Below are 21557 nucleotides of genomic sequence, written 5' to 3'. Positions count from 1 at the left end.
ATGGGGTCACCGTGTTCAATTTTCTAAATTTTCATATTCACGTCATAAAATAATACTTTGAACAGTAAAAAGTAAATGAAAAAAATATATGACTAAATGGAATTATTTATTTTATAACCAAATTTGCCATTATTACACCCAAAATTTCAGAGATTAAAACATTTATTTGATGGAATATTTTAACCTTCCAATATTGTCAATTTTGAGTAGCATCTAATTCATATATGTCTTGTACTTTTGAAACAAATTTTTGGTGGGTCACTGTGCTCAGTTTTTTACAATATGGCAATTAGCCAGAATTCACAATTTGCATACTCTCTCATGATCGTCATTTTGTGTGCTCTTCGGCAGGAGCAATTGACCTGGTCAGATTTGGATTAACTCAAGTTGGCTTAGACTGATAAATCCAAAAAGTTCACTGATGCGTTTAAAAATGAATCAATTTACGAACTTGCCTTAGAAACATAACTTTACAAAGTACTAATAACAGGTAATATTGAACATTTGCGATTGGAATGACAGCAATACATGTTTATTTTGTCTGTGTGCACATCCTTTACAAATATGCGTGCTTCTGATAGTTGGGGGGCCTGAAAAATTTTGATCATATAGAGGGGGCATTTGAAATTCTTTTAGGGTATTTGGGGATCTGAAAAAAAAGAAGATTTCAATCGCGATTCCTCCAGCAGCCCCCCCCCCCCCCACAATCGTTATTTGTTAACGCAGCCTTACTGGAGTAAAATCCATAAGCAGTTCAAATACTCCCGAAATAAGAAAACCACAATCTTGACAACTACTGGTCGGAATGATTTGATATTGGTACGTAGGTATATATTGGTTCATTTACAGGCACTTGTCACATTGCGGCAGTCGGGGAACAGAAACTTGTTTATCAGTTTATTAAAAATATATACACTATATAAATGAACCCACGGGCGATTGTAAAATAGCTGACATAAACAGTTGTGGGCAGAGGCCTGCAAGGACTCAGTGGTACTGTAAAAAAGCCCCTTTCTCATACCACAAATGGAGGAGGCACCGTGGGGTAGTGGTTATGGTACATCGACTCACTATCAGAGGATGGCGAGTTCAAGACTCCAGAAAGGCACTTTATTCCTCATTGCTGCATGGGGTAGTAGGTTTAAAATAAAAAAAGAGAGGAAAAAATGAGGCCCGCGCCAGGCCTAGGCCTATAGCAGGTTTCAGCCCCAACTGCTTGTATCCCAGCAATGTACTATTATTCTTTAACCTCTAAATAGTTTGGCATGGACTCACAAATGATACCACAATTTTTTTGTTTCGACAGGTTTTAGTTTGTTATGTTCCTATTAATATTGCAAGAAGATCTGCATCTCTGACAGGATGCGGGACAGACACTCACCATGAACTAATTCCTGAAATATAGTGTTGTTGTACCTGCTTACAACAAACCGCCACAAGCACTGATAGGCAGCAACTCCAGAGCTCATTAGAACCATACCAAGAAGAGATAATTGAGAGCCACACGGCAATTTTTTATCCCCCTCCCCAAAAAGCCCGAAAAAAAAACAAAAACAAAAAAAACAAAACAAAAAACCCCCGAAAACTAACAAAATGGTTTTTTTTTCATATCCAACATTTGGGACATTTTTTTCACATTTTGACCGGCACAGATACTAATAATTTTCGAAAATGCTCTCCCCTCCCAATCAAATGATGTACTATACTCTTACGATCGTAGACATTGTCGAAATTGTTGAAGTCGGTGCGCATGCATGGTGAGATATCATCGAGGCCGCTGTATCACAGACGATATTGTAATTGATTTTCGCCTATATCATAATCTGAAAAAAAAATGTTTTTAAAGTCGCATATATGATTGATATTAGATTACTTCTCGGCAGTTTGACGATATTGTACGTAAATTTTATGCGATCATACTTAACTTAGAAGTCAAATAGAATATTGCTTCGATATTGCCGACATCTGTAACCATGTCCCTGTACATTTACTTTGTAAGTTCCGTGCGTTGGTGCGGCGTACATTAGAGAGGTAAGATTTCATCCGTAGCGAGAACGTAACGTAGAGTGGCTACGCGTTCCGTACGCGTGACGTTCTGCACAGATTCGTATTAAGACTTGACCGGCCCCGTCGCTTGCTTTCCACGGCAGCAGTAAGTGGGTAGCCGAGAAAGGTTCACATGTCTGTGTTCACCTAACGATCTACGTAACAGCCTATCACTAATGCGACAGTCTACCGAAGTTTTTACATTCAATTCGCTCTGTTTCGATTCTTACATGCCCATAGACTTAGGCTAAAGTGTTGGTGCCGACTCACACAGTTGCATTGTCTAAAGGATTTTGCTCTGATATCAGGTTAATAGAACACAGAGATAAAAACTTGAAAATACTGAAATTTTACTTTGCGTGTAACGCCACGGAGGTAAAACAAATGACAATGTTAATTTCAGTCTACACTGAATGTTATCGGCAGCGCAGTGTAACGACGTCTGCCGCGCGTGTGCCGTCTGCGAGTGCACTGCAGGAGACACAGGCCTACTTTTGCCTTTTTGTTACTTAAAATATCTCAAAATCAGACGGCGATCGATAAAACCAAGACCAACAATACAAAACGAAAGGAATGTCAGTTTGGAATATCAAGTCTATGGCGAAGCGAGCGTGAAAATCGCTCTCGGAAAAGGTGTACGAGAAAAGTGGCTGTTTCACGTAGAAAACGACTGCCAAACGACAAGAGAACGTGCGACATCATCAGAACATGATGAGAGCGCGCAGAAAATGATGACGTATCCGTTCCCGTTCCGTTCCCGTATGAAATCTTAATCTCTCTATTGCTTTTCAGTATCCGTTGCAAATGTACAATGATGATGCAAAGATTTAAAGCGTATCAAAAGTCACATAATATGGCAAGTTTAACAAAAAATACTGATAATATTTTACGGCACGTCTATAGTAAGCTTACTCAGTCAAACCTTACTCAGCAACTCATCTGTATTTTAAAAACTTTGGTTTTGTGAACAGATTCGCTGAAGGGTTTCGGAACTCGTGCTCACAGCCATGCCAATAACTGTGACCGATACTGCATACAATGCTGTAAATGTAACAGTGTACAGACCACTCCTCTGAGGCTCTGATTCAGTGGAAGACATGTCCGAACTTGATTTTGGGCATTGGTCAGTCGGACAGGAAAGGTGCGCTTTATTGATTTGGCACACTACAACCGGCTGAATCCTCGTCTGCAGGTGCGCATTTAAATTAATATATACATAAATTATCAAAATCATGTAATGAAGCGATCATTTCGTTTGAACTGACTACATCGATAGACTACTCGACATGTAATATTCCTGGCGCTGGGGTCGAAGTGAAGCTTTCTTATTTTCTCTCGCCATTGGTTACAAATACTCAGCGAGATTTTACGAGATTTAAGTGTTTACTTATGCGCATGCCCTAACTATTCAAAGTTGCAATGGCGGAAAAAAGTTTACGTTGATCCAAATACCTATGGGCTGTATCGAATCATGGTCGTTGAAATTGTAATCGCACTGGTTTTCTTCAATCGATGTGAACAGTGAAGGAATTCTAGGTATGCTATAAAGTTCTATATTCTGCCTTGCGTGTTATGTTACATCGTTTGCTCGCAGCACACGTTGCAATGCTAGTAAAGATGTACGAGTGCAAGTCCGCACCGTGGCGTAGGCATAGTCGTCGCAGAGTGCATGTTTGTTTCTGCTTAATCCGTCATAGAGATATGTTCGCTTGCTTTGCGTGAGTTTCGAGGCTTCATATATGTTAGTTATGGATATATGATGATGTATATCAACAGCCCTCCAATTCTCAGGGCAAAGAATCAAGCAATTTGTACAGCTCTGCTGCTGCTGACTTTTGATAAACACATCACACATTTCATTCAATGATCATCTACATGTACATCACTCTGATGATATGGTGGAGGTCCCTTTCAATGCTCCATCGCTCATCCAACAATCGGCGATGTTTCCACCGAGGTTGGACTCTCGGAGGTCTTAATACGTGAACCAGAGTAGTTAAAACAATTCCCAGAGTATTAGTCTAGCCTGTCTGTACTATTGCGATTTGTGGGTGAGGAATTATCCACCTTATCGTATAAAATACAATTACTATCGTAAAATGTTTAACTAAATACTTGATATGATATGAAATTTATATGAAATTACTTGATATGAGCGATATCTCGTCTGCATATAGTGCTAGTACTACAGACTAGAAATGACAGGATGCCTAAATGTATAATGTACGGAACCACAAGTTTGGAATAATATGCAGCGTTGTTGTGATCATCCAAATCACTAGGCAAATCTACAAAACTCTAGCAACCAGCTAGTGTTTCCTTTCGACCCAAAAAGTTCTGCAGAACCACAAATGACTCGCTCACTGTCCAGATTCCGAACAAGTAACACTCTCTCTAATAAAGCACCGTAGCACTATACTCTCGTATAAAACCCTAACAAAGTGTGACATTTTCCCCAGCAAAGTTTTCAGGAACTCATAGGTAAACAAGCTTTAATGCCGGATGCTCAAAATTGAAAATATGCATAAAGTGTGAAACTTTAGAATTGCCCATATGATGTAGCACAGTGAAGAGGTGACATTGATTAATTACTACGAGTATGAGAATCAATGTTTTTCAGGTCATTATATTATTGCAGATTGCTATGGTAACTATACACAGCAGGGTTTTACATGTAAATTAATTTACTTTTTCAGTTCCAAAATATATACCATAGTTTAGGAAATGCCATTTTTCTTGGAGATTCTGTGACTTTGGATGAAATATAATATGATACCATTATCAGTCACAGTGAATTCTGTACACAGAAGATTTCATAAAACACCATCTAACGATGTATGAATAAAAAAATTGGGGAAAAATATAAATCCATTCCTTGATGGTAAGTAAGTATCACTTGGAATGAGATTGTCAGATGAAGTAACATTTAGTAAGAAAAAAAATGCAAAAATACAAGGCAGGGAAAAATTATCTTTTAGTTAATAAATATCGCTTGAAATAAGTTGTCCTCTCCAAACATAGCTTCATTTGATGAGAACTACAAACAAATGAAAGAAACTAGCTTGTCAAATGAAGTTACAAATGAGAGGAATCCAGACAAATATTTTCTGGTGTGAGTTTTGAAAAGGGAAAATGGTTTAAATTTCAGTTACTGGCTTTATTCCAATACCAGAACAGTTTTCAAGGACTTGTCACAAAATACATGTATAGGCTTTCCTGTCAACAGGTGTGTACAGTAAATACAATTTTGAAAGCTGTAACATATGTGAATACAATTCGTGTGGCCTCCATGTGAAGTCCCCTTCATCAGCGTATCAAATGAAACACACTTGCCCGCTACTTGTATAGAATTTCGCAAATTGCAATAGTGCTAATGTTCATTACTTTTGGAGCTTTGCTTTTGTGTGAGCAAATCGGTAATCAACACCCAGCCAATACCATGGCAACCTTATCAATGCTGCCTTGTTCAGTTTGTAACACACACTGTATTTGGCAGAGTGCCCACTGGCAGGTAGTGGTGGGAAATTTAAACAAACGTGTCTGCTTTGGTCTTGTAGAATCGGTTGGATTTAGGCACTGAGCACACAAAGGGACAAAAGGTGGTTGCTTATTAATGGTGTTTGTATTACACCTCTGTGGGCAGAAAAAAGATTACTTGTGACAGGAGTGGAGTGACCCTGATTTGTCACAAACCTGTGAAAGAATTAATACTGACTTCATGGATTAGTGTTATCAATAAGGTAAGGTGAAATGCTGTGGTTGTTGAATTCAGTAAACACTGTGAATCCTCAGTGTAGCAATTGTTGGCACAATTGGCTATTCCCCTCCCCCTCTCCGATATCAGAATGCGACTGATTTTTAAAAAATTTAGCCAAAGACAGCTCCGATCTTCAATATTTGTTTTCATAACTGGTTTTTCCCTGCGACATCAGACTGTGGCCAATTTCTTGAAATATTTTGCACAGAGGAGTTATTTCTTCCACCCATGTAACAGTGTACACAGATAATACAGTACGAGTAATTTTCAGATCAAAATCTTCAATTAATAGTAAGGTACAGTATTTCTAAAGCATGAAACAATTCAAAACATGAAATAATTTACCCGCAATCTCAGGAAATGTGATGGATCGCTACATGTACTGTACATTACTGATTTTTATTCTTGATTTTGAATGAGAATAGTTGAATGTTCCCTGGAGAAAAGTTCATAAGCAAAGTTTAGTCGTCCAGTTTCCAGATGTGTGCTACTGTATGCTAAATGAAAGTTTATTGAATTTCCCAAGACATTTAGTTACATAATCACATGAGGTACCTCAACAAAGGTACTGAACGATCAAAATCTGTCTACACCTCATGCTAAAATGAATGTATGTTCAGTTTCAGGTACATCCGAAAGCATTCTTTAAAAATATTTCAAGATGTCTGACAACCTGAGGCCAGTTATACCGTCCAACAAAGGATTGCCTCCGACCACTGATACATTGGAAGCGCTGCAGCAGAAACTGAACTTGGCTGAAGTCGACACAATGAACTTAGTGAGGCAGCTGCACGACATGGGACTCAATCCCAATGATCTGATGAGCTCGCCCACCAAGGACGTTGGACTCCAGCCGCCCCTCCAGCCATTCCAGGTGCAAAACCCAGACATGGACGTGCTGTTGAAAAACTACGAGAACATGGTGTCGCGCGTGTGCAAAACGGAAAGCGCGATACAGTCTCTCAAACTCAACTTGTGTGCCATGCAGGCCCAGCATAACTTGAGCAGAAAGGAAGCAGGGTCTTTGAGTGAGAAACTCGCCATTACCACTGAGGCGTACGATAAAGACACTAAGAAACTGAACAGAGAGCTGGCCAGGGCACGCAAGGAGCTCAAGGACGCCCTCGATGAGAGGAACAGCTTGGAGGAAGATGTGAGGAGATTGTCTTCTGCCTTGGAAGTTGCTACGGCTGCAAAGGTGATGAAGTAGTAATGTTATGCTGCTGCAATTCCAGCAATATTTGTGTGACTGCTTAAAGGGCCAGTAATGCTAACTTTTGATGATCTTTTCACTATTTTTGTTTTTAATATCTACCGTAATTTCTTGTTCTACTCCCTGGTGCATGTTGATATACACTGTACTCAGTTTGTCTACTCAGCCAGTACAAGTGTAAACTGCATTGTAATTGTTGACAAGTGTATTCTGGTCCGGACTAGAAATCAAATGTAAACAATAACAGTGTATTTTACACATAGAGACACTATGTTGACAAGCTAAGCAGTGGGTGTTTCAACATTCTTTTAGGGGTAGAGTAAGAATTTGCAATCGACATACAAAATAAAAATAATGAAAAAATCATCAAAAGTTAGCATTACTAGCCCTTATGCTCTTTTTATGCCAAATTGACATTGACTCCTTCACTAATATTCAGCCATGTTCAGCACGCAATTTAGTGAATCTTGGCACTACACCAGCATCCTTTCAGTGATAATACCTGCCTCTGTGATTGGAGAAATACGACGCTCAATGCTGACGACGACAACATCGACTGTATTACACTCACACATGTAAACAATGTTCGAAATGGTGGCTAAAGTACAGCATTGATACATGTAACTTACCATCTTCTAAGAGGTCATATGATTACCACAAGTCATCTGAGTGGGCAAAATACGGGATAAATTCATAAGACACCGCAATGCATGAGTGGAAATTAGTTGTTTTAATGCAGGAACTTTAAACGCTTTTTTCTATTATTAGGCAAATTTGCTGAGAGGGCCCTTTTCTCATTCCACGGCCCAAATAACGTAACAATCATTTAGGATACACTGTTTCATTTCATTCTATTGGTTGTGTCATTGTTGAGTTGGAACTGAACAGAGATTGATTTTTAACAGAGGGGGCATTGGGGGGATGGTTGTCAGTAGTGTATACGTGATTTCATAGCGACATAATTACCGATTGTTGGTATACAGATACAGAATGAGGCTTGGTTGGATTCTCACACTTCCAAACTTTCGTTTAGGGGAGGGGGGAGTTGAGGCCAAATGCACTTAGTTTCATTTACAGTGTGCATGTTTTTATAATCCATAACCCCTAAGGTTGGGGAATATAAGTGAATGATTTGGGAAACCTGGTAACATTTCTGCTGCCCCAGAACCTGATTGCATTGATATACATGTACACCTAGGGCACAGTCTCTCTATCACCGTGATAGAGGGACCGTGCCTAGGGGAACCCAGTAAAATGATCTGGGAACCCTGGTAACATTTACATGCTTACTTCTGTGAACAAAAACACTGGAATGATTTTGCCATCGGTTCAATGAACTGGTTTCTGGAAGTAAATTCCAGCTGATAGTTCTCTGCTAGATTACTCATCTACATTTCTGTACATGTTTGTGAAGAGACAGTTATAATAATTGGCAATATTTTCAGTTGCATCGAAGAATGAGATGTTTTGTCAATAATTTTGTTTACCACTGTAATTAAATTTTCCCTGCCGAAAGTTCCTAACACACACAGCTGTTTCAGAAACTGAAAACAACTGAAGCAAAATGAATTTTGATACTAGAAACTCTACACTTACTTTCCACATTACTTGTATCTGCGCTTCACTTTGCCATTGCTAATTACATGTAGTTTCACAATCAGGGTTCTCTTGTGGAGCAAACGTTTTATGAATGATCCTGCGTTCACTTTAAAACTTGCTTTAGTACCACAATTTCACTGAACCACATTTGTCATCATTACCCCGCCATCTTCTGACATGACCGAGTGAATTTTACTCCTTGCAGACTGACTTGGCAATCAAGTATGAAGAAGTGAAATCAAGCAAGCAAAGGCTGAACAAGAGACTGCTTGAAGTAAGTGCAATGTACTTGAGACAATCTTGAAATAGTAAGTAAGTAATTGTGTAGGGGCTGATGGCTTTTATGTCATCATACAAATTTTGCTGAATATAAATGAGTGCTAATGTCTGGTAAGCTTAACTTTTAAGTGAACTCTTAATTAATGTACTTATATGTTGAACAATTTCTGAAAATTTCACAGAGTTACACATATCATGTAACAGTGTACAATTACGGTTTACTAATGTCAATTTTCTGTGCATCCTAAAATAGTTCTCTGTACATGAGTACATGTTGTGACTAAAAGTAACAATTTTTCCTTTTCAATTTTCCTTGCATCCCCAAAAGGTAGTTATGCCGGTGGTGCACACAAATGCACCTTGCACAGGTAAACCTATGAAAAGTTGGTGATGATTATTCAGTGATGATAAAAGGTTGCTCCTATATCAGTGTTTTTCCCGAGGAATTCCTTATAGCATAATGGATAATTTGCATAACAATATAAATTGTTATGTCAATGAATTAAGCAAAAATTAAAGTGTTTAAGCAAAATTAAAGAGTAAAGGCCGATATGCTTTAATTGTTCTAGGGAGAACACGGTGTATATATATAATATATATATATATATATATATATATATATATATATATATATATATATATATATATATATATATATATATATATATATATATATATATATATATATATCCTTGGGAAGTGTGTATATTATATTTAATCTTGCATGGATATCCTGTGATATTGCCAAATGATTTCTTAATTTTGACCAAGGACTTCTTCCAGAAGCAACTCTGACAGGATATTGTACAGTCACTTTCACAAGAAAGTCTGACTTCTCACATTGTTATAGTCAGCTCCTCTACTCGATTTTTTTCAATCCATCAATTCTGTTTGCTCGTGATGTTACGACAACCCAACTATCAATTAACTTGTCTATTCATTGGTATTGTTCAATGTCACGTCTTCAGTGTGCCAGTGTGCGTGTCTACTGAATCCATCGTCAGACTGGTATTTACATGTAAATGTCGAGGAAGTTGGCACAACGGAAATGTGCAGGAATTGACACATACTTGTAATTGAAAGTGTAACTACAGCCAGACTTGAACTTTTACCTAGTAGCATTGGTTTTGTTTGCTATAATTAAATATAACTTCTGCCTTTGACCCTTTCCCTGCCAGACAATATCTCTTCCCCATCTCCCAAGTCAGTAAAAAGTGGTATTGAGCCAAAACCATATGTATTTTCACCCACTAGGCTTTGTATTAGCTTTAGTCTGTAAAATTCGATGTATACTTTACAGTATCTATGTTTTTAGGGTGCCTTCAAATATGAACTTCGTAGGATAGGGTTTAATTATTCAAAATGTTCCTCAGGAACAGATGCTCATGCTTCATATCTATCAATAACAGCCATTCTGCACCTATAGTATAAATGCAATGTTGACAGGCTAAAAAAAATATTTAGTGTTTCAGCGTGTTTTGGGGAGAAGAACATGAAGTTGCAATTGACGTACAAAACAAAAATAGAGAAAAATTATTGAAGCTACAACTACTGGTCCACTAAGGGTGTTTGTATCACATGCATATGAATTAATTTCTCTGTGTAAATGCACTATAGTATTTATGTTGAAGGTTTATTACTTGTGTTTAAATTTCTGTTCTGTGTCCTCATCCACCAGATGCGAGAGGAGCTTGCCCGGGAAGTCAGCCTACGAGCAAGTCTGGAAGAATCTCACGCAACGCTGTTGGAAAGAATCAAAGACATGGAAGGGGTAGTTGAGACTGAAAGGAGTGAGGTAAGACTCACATGTACATGTATTCTTGACCGCGGATTGACGTCACTTTCACCTCACGCACGCGAGTGAGGTGAATTGGGATTTGACAATACAGGACAGTGAACAATGCAGAAATTATGTGACAAAGGACAGAACTTAGTGTTTATCATTGACATAATGTTGAAACTTTGAATACTGGTGTAAAGGTTGAAAATCCACACTTCAATATTTTGTTCTCAAGGCAATGTGACGCAAAAATGACGTAAAAAACCGTAAGTTCCCGGATGTCCGCGGTCAAGAATATAGGGAAAATTACCGATTGTTATAACCGTGTTCTATTTGCATAGGGTGTATAGGGACTATGTAGGCATTACGTCTTGTGGTATATGGACTGGTTAGGCTGTTTTTTGCACAAGGTGACAATATCCTGGAAACAGTGTTGCAGTCAGGACGTGCCCTTGCAACACTGTCCCCACGATGGAACGGTTTCCCTCATTCTTGCGTACTGCAGGTCACTCGCCTCGGGCGCACGTATGGGTTGACTGTGTTGGGTGTACCAGTAGTTGATATTACTACCAGTAATACCTGTTAATGATGATGACCTTTGTTTTGCATGATGATTTGGACACTTATATTTGTGTGCTTTCTTAGCTGTGATCAGAAGTAATTAAACGCTGCACTTGACATTAAAACTTGCTTGTAGTTCGACTGAGCTCTGATTTGCACCAGATACAGTGTACTGGTACAATTACTTGCCTGATATTCAAGCATAGCGACACGGTCTCGTTAGCTTGAATTTTGTTTTCTGAAACTAATTTGTTACAAAATATACAAAATTTGATTGACAACTGACGCATGTTGTCCCCAAAATGTGCAAAATGTTCCCAAAAATAAACAGTAATGGAACACAGTGTTCCCTGGTTTAAAATTCCTGGCAGCAACACTGTGGAAACTCGGTACATTCGTAAGTCACTTGGCAGAATTATAACTGTCACCTTCAATGTAATCTAAAAATACCACTCACAGTTTTCGTCATAAGAATGTCAAGTCAGTTTACATTCAGTGGATGCACAGACGTACACAAGGTCTTTGAACTGGATATGAAAAATGCATCTACTGCGAAAGGAACTTTATAATGCAACTTTAGGGAAGAATGAAAACACAAGGATAAAAAGATCAAAGAATAGAGAGTCATGATCCTACGAGTTACATACGTGTGCAGCATAAAAGAAGGAATCAACAATTAATGTCTTTTGCTGGTGGAGTTTTTGTAAAATATATCAGGAAACCAGTGTCTCCTCTGTCAAGTCTTTAAAATGAGTCAGTCAAAGAATTCTTGGAATTGTTTTTTGCTACACACCAATAGCAAGCAGAGTGCGTAATAAGTAAAATTTTTACTGCGTCAGAAATAAATGAGTCAGTGACGTGCCAGTTTAGCCTGGAGGGTACACTGAAAAGAAGTTGTAAATTTTTTTGGTTTCCAAATTCGAGCTTTGTCTTTAAATTTAATGACATCATGAATTGCCTGACAGGAAACTTCTGGACCATGTCTGAAAACTTCACCCTGGAAAGTGGGTCACTGAATTAAACTGCACTTCCTTTATAAACAGGGAATTTCTCGAAAAGAGAAATTTCATTTCAGAGTACACAGGGAAATGTAATTGATAACGGGTGTACTGCAGTGTACTGTTACTAGTGAACAACTTGAAAAAGTTTTGCATTCAAAAGGCAAGATTAAAATGGCTTTGATGAAATATAAGGACTTTAAACGTCACCTCTCAGACTGGAAAGGGAACGTACACATAATGCTTGGCCACTGTGGTAAGCACTTACAAGTTATCGACCGACAATATTGTACGCAGGTGTGTATTTATGATAATAAAATAAATAAAAGTAGGAACTTACATTGTACCAGCATTTGGAATAGTAATTGCTTAGGGACGCTTTACAGTAACTGTAATAAAAAGTAATAGGAAAACACGCAATGATATTTACAAAATTAAAAATAAACTTGATTTAGAAAATTGCTTCTCCTATAAGTCGGTGAAAGCTTTATTACTCCTCAGGCTCAACAATGAGTCCACACAAGTAGGGGGTGAGTAAGTACAGTGAAACCTGTCTAAACTGGAAACCTGTCTAAACTGGAAACCTGTCTAAACTGAATCCTTTTCCTACTCCCATTCCGATAGAACTCTATGTTAAAAGGACCTCTATAAACCAAACACCTCTCCAAACCAAACAATTTTCTCAGTCCCTGAAGGGTTTGGTTAAGACAGGTTTTAATGTATTGTATAATTTTTAGAACTTTTAGTATCTGAAGAAAACTGTCCTCAAATTGAGAAGTGCATTTTATGGTGATGATTTTACAGAGTGCAAAGTGGACCCTTTTTTCCCTCCCTTCTAAATTTTCATCTCTGCAACAAGTTTTTGGGGGTCATATTGCACCGTCGACTCTGCTAAGGTTCATGACTGAAAGGGACTCATCGCCATCAGGAATAATAAAGTAGAATTGTGGTTAATTTCTATACTCTACAGGTGAAGACACTGTCTCAAGACTGTAACACTCTGAGACAAGAAGGAGTGAAGGTCAAGCAAGAAAACAAGAGAGAACAGCAACTCAGAGAACACATGGAACAGGCCATCAAACAACTCAGCATTGAAATAGGTAAATTGACCCTTCACCTCCATGGTTTGAACCAATACCATTGTTTTCTGTGGTAAAGTTGGACTTCTAGAGAGGGAAATGGGGTGAAAGATTAACACCGTCCATCAGTTGCACTGCACTCACCATCACTCCACTTCAATGCACTGGTCTTTTGTAGCAAGAAGAAATACAGGAATATTACATAGTTCAATGAATTCCCATTATTAAAATAAGTAGTAAAATGGTACAGAGAAAGATTTTCTTACACCAAGAGCTTTAAAATGAGCGCCCACAAGTGGTAGACCAGTAAAGTACTGAAAAAATTTGAGAGTCAGAATATCTGTCCCCGAGGCACGTTCTGCCTCGACATGACAACTGTTTCCTTCAGTACCACTATGTGCTGTGACTTGAATTCAGTAATATATAATATCATCGGGTTTTCTGCCCTGCTACAGAGGAGAAGAGTAGACAACTCAGGGATGTCAAAGAAGAAAACAAGGTATGTTATTTGAAGTCTTTCAGTAAAGAAGCTAAAATTTCTGAAGGGGGCAGTGTAGTGGACCGTTCAAAGATGTCTTACTACACTAAAATTTTGAATTTTAGATTCAAAAGTGAGTTCACATACATGTATACCTGGTGTAAGCGTGACACTTTTGCAACCTATTTTTAACTCCCAAACCTCCCCTTGACTACATGTATGGTTTTATTACCTTCTCGTGTCTATTTATAGACAGAGAAGGTATTAGAGTTGAAAACCAATATGCTGCTGTCAAGAACTTCCGTCTGTCAAGACTTCCGTCTGTCAAGATCCGTTAACGTCATGCCATTGTGATGGGTCATATCATAAACTGGTGGGGGTGTTCATGGCTCAGGTTGAGGTGTGGGAGAACGATTTTGAGCTATGACAAAAATCAAAAGGGACTTAGCGGCATAGCCACAGTGTTAAGCCTTTCTCCAAGGTTTCTTAGTTGACTACAATCTATTACAGACTACTGAGCTGACGTTAGGGGTACTCACTTTGTGTTTGCTCACTCTGTGAGCGCTAGTGTTTGGTACTGAGTTGCGTGGATATCCCCTCATGGCCTCACGTGATCTGGGCCTGTTGCATAATCTGCAGAGATGATCATATGCCTCCGAGGAGTCTGAAAACGGTCATTGTGTAAGCCTGTCGGCATTTTCCTTGCATTTTTTCTCATTGAATTTTGCAAAATATCGGCGAGTACCTCAATATTTCAAGATAACCCTTTCTTCCCAATCGTTTCCTGGAGTTTCAGAGTCATATGAACGAAAATGAGTGAAAGTTTTAGACAGGAAAATCGGACGTCGGCCATGTTCAATGTTTACAGTACAATCAGAGGTTTACGTGGAGGAATTAACCAACAAACACAGGAATGTTCATGATGCCCGCCCTCTAGAGGCAGACCCTCCTATATGAAGTACCACATTTGATGCTTGTGGAAAGCTTGACCACACAATGGAGCATTTAAACTTTTAGAAAATGACAACTGAATAAGAAGGTATTCAGAAATGTCAAATACTGAGGAAAAATGCGCAAATATTCAAAATAAACAGGTTAACTGATTGGTCAGCTATAAAAAACAATGAAAATGTTTATGATCAAAAGTTTTTGAGATGCGCACATTTTAACAAATACAGAAATTATTAACATTATAAATATAAGACCAAACTATTTTTTCAGGGATGGGACAGGTTGGAAATGAGGGGTGAGAGACAAAGGCACTCCTATTGCTGCATGTGGATGCAGCCACACCATTTCATTTACAGCATACTTATTCACTGTGTTGTGTTCAAGTTCCATATTGTACTGACTGTCATACAAGGATAACATAAGCAAATCAAATCAAATTAGAAAAGGATCAATGCTGTTGTGTGGATTTTGCTGAACATGGCTGATATTTCGCCCTAAATATTTGGTATCCAGCAAAGGCATATTTTGATGTAAAGTCAAAATTAACACTACATTGCTGACAATATATTTTACCGTTTCTGCATGAATTTTTCTTTTTAAATTATAGTATATTAGTACTTCAAACAGATTAACAGTTATCGTGATGTCAACCATAATTTTACATCACAAAGACTGTAATTCTGCCAATTTCTTTGTTTTTCAGTCATTTTATAAATTTTGCACTGCACAAGATGATTGAACAAATTGCAATGTTTGAATTTGTAAACTCAAAGAATAAAAATCCTTTGGTCACAAATTAAATTATTTTTTGAAAAGAAATTTACTCTTAAACACTTTTAGCATATATTCGTTACACGGTCATGTATTTCAAGGAAAATATGCCTATTAAAAACAGTAATTTCTTCACTTTCAATTTTTTTTCAATACTATGACAATTATCAGCCATGAGGTTATACAAACACAAGACCAGATAGGCGTTTTTCATCATTTCCACAGGACTCTTTGGAAAATCCATTAAAAACAGTTAAAAGTGACTGGAAATGATCACTTGGTATACGTTTAATTTACAGATGCCAGGTTGTGTATTTCACATGCACTCAGGTCAGTAAGGAAGTGCGTCATTACTATTTTGGACTGTTAATATTATTTCTGAATTGTTTAACTTTTTTCCAAATTGAACTATCTTTAGGCAGTTTATACTGTAGCTTAGAATTTTTTGGGTTCTTTGGGTCCATATCCCACCTCATGCCCCTACATCATCAACTATTTACCAACAACTCCATGCCAACAACCAATTACCTGACCTGGCCACACATTAGAGAAGGTACAGCGTCATTGACGGTATTTTTTTTTACCTTCTCGTGTCTATTTATAGACAGAGAAGGTATTAGAGTTGAAAACCAATATGCTGCTGTCAAGAACTTCCGTCTGTCAAGACTTCCGTCTGTCAAGATCCGTTGACGGCATGCCATTGTGATGGGTCATATCATAAACTGGTGGGGGTGTTCATGGCTCAGGTTGAGGTGTGGGAGAACGATTTTGAGCTATGACAAAAATCAAAAGGGACTTAGCGGCATAGCCACAGTGTTAAGCCTTTCTCCAAGGTTTCTTAGTTGACTACAATCTATTACAGACTACTGAGCTGACGTTAGGGGTACTCACTTTGTGTTTGCTCACTCTGTGAGCGCTAGTGTTTGGTACTGAGTTGCGTGGATATCCCCTCATGGCCTCACGTGATCTGGGCCTGTTGCATAATCTGCAGAGATGATCATATGCCTCCGAGTCTGAAACTGTCATTGTGTAAGCCTGTCGGCATTTTCCATGCATTTTTTCTCATTTAATTTTGCAAAATATCGGCGAGTACCTCAATATTCAAGATAACCCTTTCTTCCCAATCGTTTCCTGGAGTTTCAGAGTCATATGAACGAAAATGAGTGAAAGTTTTAGACAGGAAAATCGGACGTCGGCCATGTTCAATGTTTACAGTACAATCAGAAGTTTAAGTGGAGGAATTACCAACAAACACAGGAGTGTTCATGATGCCCGCCCTCTAGAGGCAGACCCTCCTATATGAAGTACCACATTTGATGCTTGTGGAAAGCTTGACCACACAATGGAGCATTTAAAACTTTAGAAAATGACAAACTGAATAAGAAGGTATTCAGAAATGTCAAATACTGAGGAAAAATGCGCAAATATTCAAAATAAACAGGTTAACTGATTGTCAGCTATAAAAAACAATGAAAATGTTTATGATCAAAAGTTTTTGAGATGCGCACATTTTAACAAATACAGAAATTATTAACATTATAAATATAAGACCAAACTATTTTTTCAGGGATGGGACAGGTTGGAAATGAGGGGTGAGAGACAAAGGCACTCCTATTGCTGCATGTGGATGCAGCCACACCATTTCATTTACAGCATACTTATTCACAGTTTTGTGTTCAAGTTCGATATTGTACTGACTGTCATACAAGGATAACATAAGCAAATCAAATCAAATTAGAAAAGGATCAATGCTGTTGTGTGGATTTTGCTGAACATGGCTGATATTTCGCCCTATATATTTGGTATCCAGCAAAGGCATATTTTGATGTAAAGTCAAAATTAACACTACATTGCTGACAATATATTTTACCGTTTCTGCATGAATTTTTCTTTTTTAAATTATAGTATATTAGTACTTCAAACAGATTAACAGTTATCGTGATGTCAACCCATAATTTTACATCACAAAGACTGTAATTCTGCTAATTTTTTTTGTTTTTCAGTCATTTTATAAATTTTGCACTGCACAAGATGATTGAACAAATTGCAATGTTTGAATTTGTAAACTCAAAGAATAAAAATCCTTTGGTCACAAATTAAATTATTTTTTGAAAAGAAATTTACTCTTAAACACTTTTAGCATATATTCTTTACACGGTCATGTATTTCAAGGAAAATATGCCTATTAAAAACAGTAATTTCTTCACTTTCAATTTTTTTTTCAATACTATGACAATTATCAGCCATGAGGTTATACAAACACAAGACCAGATAGGCGTTTTTCATCATTTCCACAGGACTCTTTGGAAAATCCATAAAAACAGTTAAAAGTGACTGGAAATGATCACTTGGTATACATTTAATTTACAGATGCCAGGTTGTGTATTTCACATGCACTCAGGTCAGTAAGGAAGTGCGTCATTACTATTTTGGACTGTTAATTCTTATTTCTGAATTGTTTAACTTTTTTCCACATTGAACTATCTTTAGGCAGTTTATACAGTAGCTTAGAATTTTTTTGATTGATGTATTTAATCATCTTTTGGGTTCTTTGGGTCCATATCCCACCTCATGCCCCTACATCATCAACTATTTACCAACAACTCCATGCCAACAACCAATTACCTGACCTGGCCACACATTAGAGAAGGTACAGCGTCATTGACGGTATTTTCTTAACATTGCCATACAATATACACATGCACACACACACACACACTCACCTCTCTCTCTCTCTCTCTCTCTCTCTCTCTCTCTCTCTCTCTCTCTTGTAACCTCATTGGCTACATATCCTCTTATCTGTGCTGCATATAAACTTTGGCTCTACACATAAGAGTCTGACTGAGCAACCCTCACAGAGCAGCCAGCCAGGTACTGTGTAGCAATACTCAATACCTAGGCTAACAGAGCTAGGCTAGATTGTAAACTTGTTTGTTGAATGGGCAGAGGGGCAGGACAGCAATATATTGCCAACTAATATAGGCTGTGAGAAAATTTTCCCTGGACTTGGGTCCTGTGTAATAGCTTTCAAATAAACTTTTTTTGTTTTGAAAATATGTTGTTGCCCGGTTTTCTCAGTATTTGACCTTGAAACGAGGTATCATCAGCCCTGTCTTTACTACATGTCTCAATTGCCTTCTATTTCCGATGTCGTCTGTCGCCATTCTTCTGGGAACACTGTGTTTTTAAAGGGGGAAGTGGCATTTATGCAGTACATAAATTCCAAACATATATTCTAATAACTACCACGTTCAATGCAAAATCAAAGCATCATTACTGTACATTTTCTCAATTGCCTTCTAATTCCGATGTCATCCGGCACCATTCTTCTTAGAACTTAAACTCTGTTTTACTGGGGAAGTGGCATTTACGCAGTACATTAATTCCAAACAAATATTGTAATAGCTACCACGTTCAAAACAAAGTCAAAGCATCATTACTGTACAGCTGCATGAAAGGGTTGACGATAGAAATTGAAATTCTCACATTAGTGTGAGATTAAGATTCTAAGATGATAATATCACATTCCTTGGAGTTAGTCAGATTTACTGTTAAATCAGTGGCTTGACGTAACGGGTCAGTAGCTGTTACTTCTGATAATTGTTTTCATCACTGGTATTTTTTGTTTTGTATATCAACAGAAAATTATTCTTCTATTCCCAAAAGCATGTTTAAGCACCAACTATTTAGCTTGCCAACACAGCATGTATACGTGAAAAGCATAATGCTAAATTGTTATTGTTGATATTTGAATTCTAGTCCGGACCAGAATTCACTGGTCAACAATAACAATGCAGTCTAGCTATTAGTCTGGCAGAGACCCTGCGATTTGCAATCTTTCCTGTTGGAACACGCGCGCCCTTCAGAGACGCGACGCGAATCCCAGGGTCTGGACGTTCTTGCAAGCAACCGGTCGGATTTCTGCCTGATCCGGGTACTTTATAGAACTCCACACATCCGTTAATCAAAACAAAAATGACAAGTACCATAGCCAAATAAAATGAAAAATGAAAAATAAAAACATACCACATATATAGGTCTACCAGCTACTAGTATATATTCTCTCCGCCCCGTTAGATAGGTGTTTCTTTTGACGTCACCACCCTTATGAATATTCATATACTTGCAAGAACGGACAGTCGCTGTGTCTGGCAGCGCGTTCTCACAGCTGCACAGCGTAGCCTTCGAATGCAGGTCCATCGTGGGCCCGCACAAAACAAGGCACAGCGACTGTGGAGAGTCTATCTAGCTATGTACAGGCTGAGTTGATAAGCTGAATACTGTGTATCTCAACATGCTTTATGGAGTAGAACAAGAAAAAGTTACATCTACGGACCCTTTAACCCTTTCACCCCCAGTTCCCTGTATACAGGTCCATCTTTACCATAGAAAACAATGGATTTGGGACAAACCATGGTGGTGAAAGGGTTAAATCTTTACCTAGATCCAGGGGTGACCTGTCTCTCAGAGTCTTTACTTCGTGACATGGAAATATGTCTGCATCACATATATATGCATACCCTTGTCAAGTAATCGGTAACAGTGCATTGGTAACTGTGAATAAAGGAAGAAATGTCTGTGTTTGTACGACTGACAAATTAATCACCAATGTGTCAAATGCCATACCCTGTATCACAAAGAGACAAAACAATTATGGGAAGTCAAATTATTAGAATGTTATTCTCCATTGAACTCCTTTAAAGCCGCACTTTTCAATCCCAGGTTCTCGCATTTGTGGAGTTCTCCTCCCAGTCAAACACATGGCCAGTACGATGTTTGATTTCTATAACATTAATTACACAAACTGATCTCAATCTTTTGTTACCTTTTGCTAATCCTGCAAACAGAGCTTATATAACCGTTTGATTGACGGTCGGTTCAAATTGCCAACGGTCATTTATTCCTCAGCACCACACTCGAATGTCCTTAAAAATCGTCGTCCAGTCAAGTTAGTATTTGAATATAACCACAGGGTTTGATCGGCAGCAGCTTCGTGCTAACCGCTTGGCAGTCTGTCAATGTTTTTGCGGTCGGAAAAAACTAAAAAGTGGCACTTTCTGGAGCGTGTGCCCTCATGTTACCTGTTTGAGGTCCACTTACACAGTGAACGCCGCCATAGGTTGGCGCCCTTTTAAAGGGAGGCTCCGCCTTTAACAACAAAATTAATTTGATGACCGACGGTAGCATTTTACCACAAAACTAACAACTAATCTGGCCTAGATCTCTACTTTAGATATTTTGTTTGTGTAATTGGAATTTAGAGAATTTGTTGAATGTACACGTACAACCTAAATTTCAAAAACAAATTGTTGGACCATTCAGATGTCATTCTCTATTGCTCCTCATGTCACAACAAGAGAAATATGATGGCGCTAACTTTTGTCAGATATTATACTGTATAACATATACGTGATAAGAGCTTGAATTTCCTGTGAACCATTTTGTGTTTGGATGTTGTGAATTTGTAGCTTATTCTGACGGAATTTCAAATATGACTTTCCGGACTATCTATTGCCTGTACTTGATTTAGACGTCATTTTCTGTTGTCCTTCGAGGAAGAACACACTGAAATTTAATGGCCATAAAATTTGTTGTGTTGTCAGGCATGGCATTTCGTGTAAAGGATCTGTGTACAGGGCTTGTCGTAAACTTGGTACATGCTGCTCTATGCATGTGCCTGTTTACTTGTCAATGGTAAATTGCAAGGCCAATGTACAGACTGCAGCTATGACCACATGGAAAACGTTATAGCATATGTGCAGATGTTTTAGCTTGTGGCCGTTTTGACCAAAAATCTATTGCATGTTTCCTCAAAATTGCATTTACCAATGACGGGAAGCCCTTTGGGCTGAACACAGAAGCTTGATGCGCATGAAACTGCCTGTTGCTTGGCAGTTAGGCTTTGATGCAGACATGGCAAAACACACTGACAACACAAACAGGACCATATGGTTCAAGAATGCGGTGATTGGGACGATGACTGGGAATACTGGTATATTACTGACAAAATACAACCCAGTCACTGTTCACACATGAACAGCAGCA

General features: G+C 38.2%; 1 protein-coding gene across 1 annotated transcript in view; it reads left to right on the top strand.

Moving 5' to 3' along the window:
- Positions 1–3443: 3443 nt before the first annotated feature.
- Positions 3444–21557, top strand: part of LOC139137122 (coiled-coil domain-containing protein 150-like) — a 36508-nt gene continuing 18394 nt past the window's right edge. The window contains exons 1-6 of the mRNA XM_070705081.1: positions 3444–3582; positions 6424–7001; positions 8821–8889; positions 10573–10689; positions 13204–13333; positions 13768–13811. Coding sequence (XP_070561182.1) covers positions 6465–7001; positions 8821–8889; positions 10573–10689; positions 13204–13333; positions 13768–13811 — 897 coding nt within the window. The 5' untranslated portion in view covers positions 3444–3582; positions 6424–6464. The remainder of the gene's footprint in view (positions 3583–6423; positions 7002–8820; positions 8890–10572; positions 10690–13203; positions 13334–13767; positions 13812–21557) is intronic.

The sequence above is a fragment of the Ptychodera flava genome, chromosome 7 (assembly GCF_041260155.1).
Source record: "Ptychodera flava strain L36383 chromosome 7, AS_Pfla_20210202, whole genome shotgun sequence".
NCBI classification, from domain to species: domain Eukaryota; kingdom Metazoa; phylum Hemichordata; class Enteropneusta; family Ptychoderidae; genus Ptychodera; species Ptychodera flava.
The sequence above is the reverse complement of the archived record's forward strand: the minus strand, read 5'-3'. Positions and strand labels throughout refer to the sequence as shown.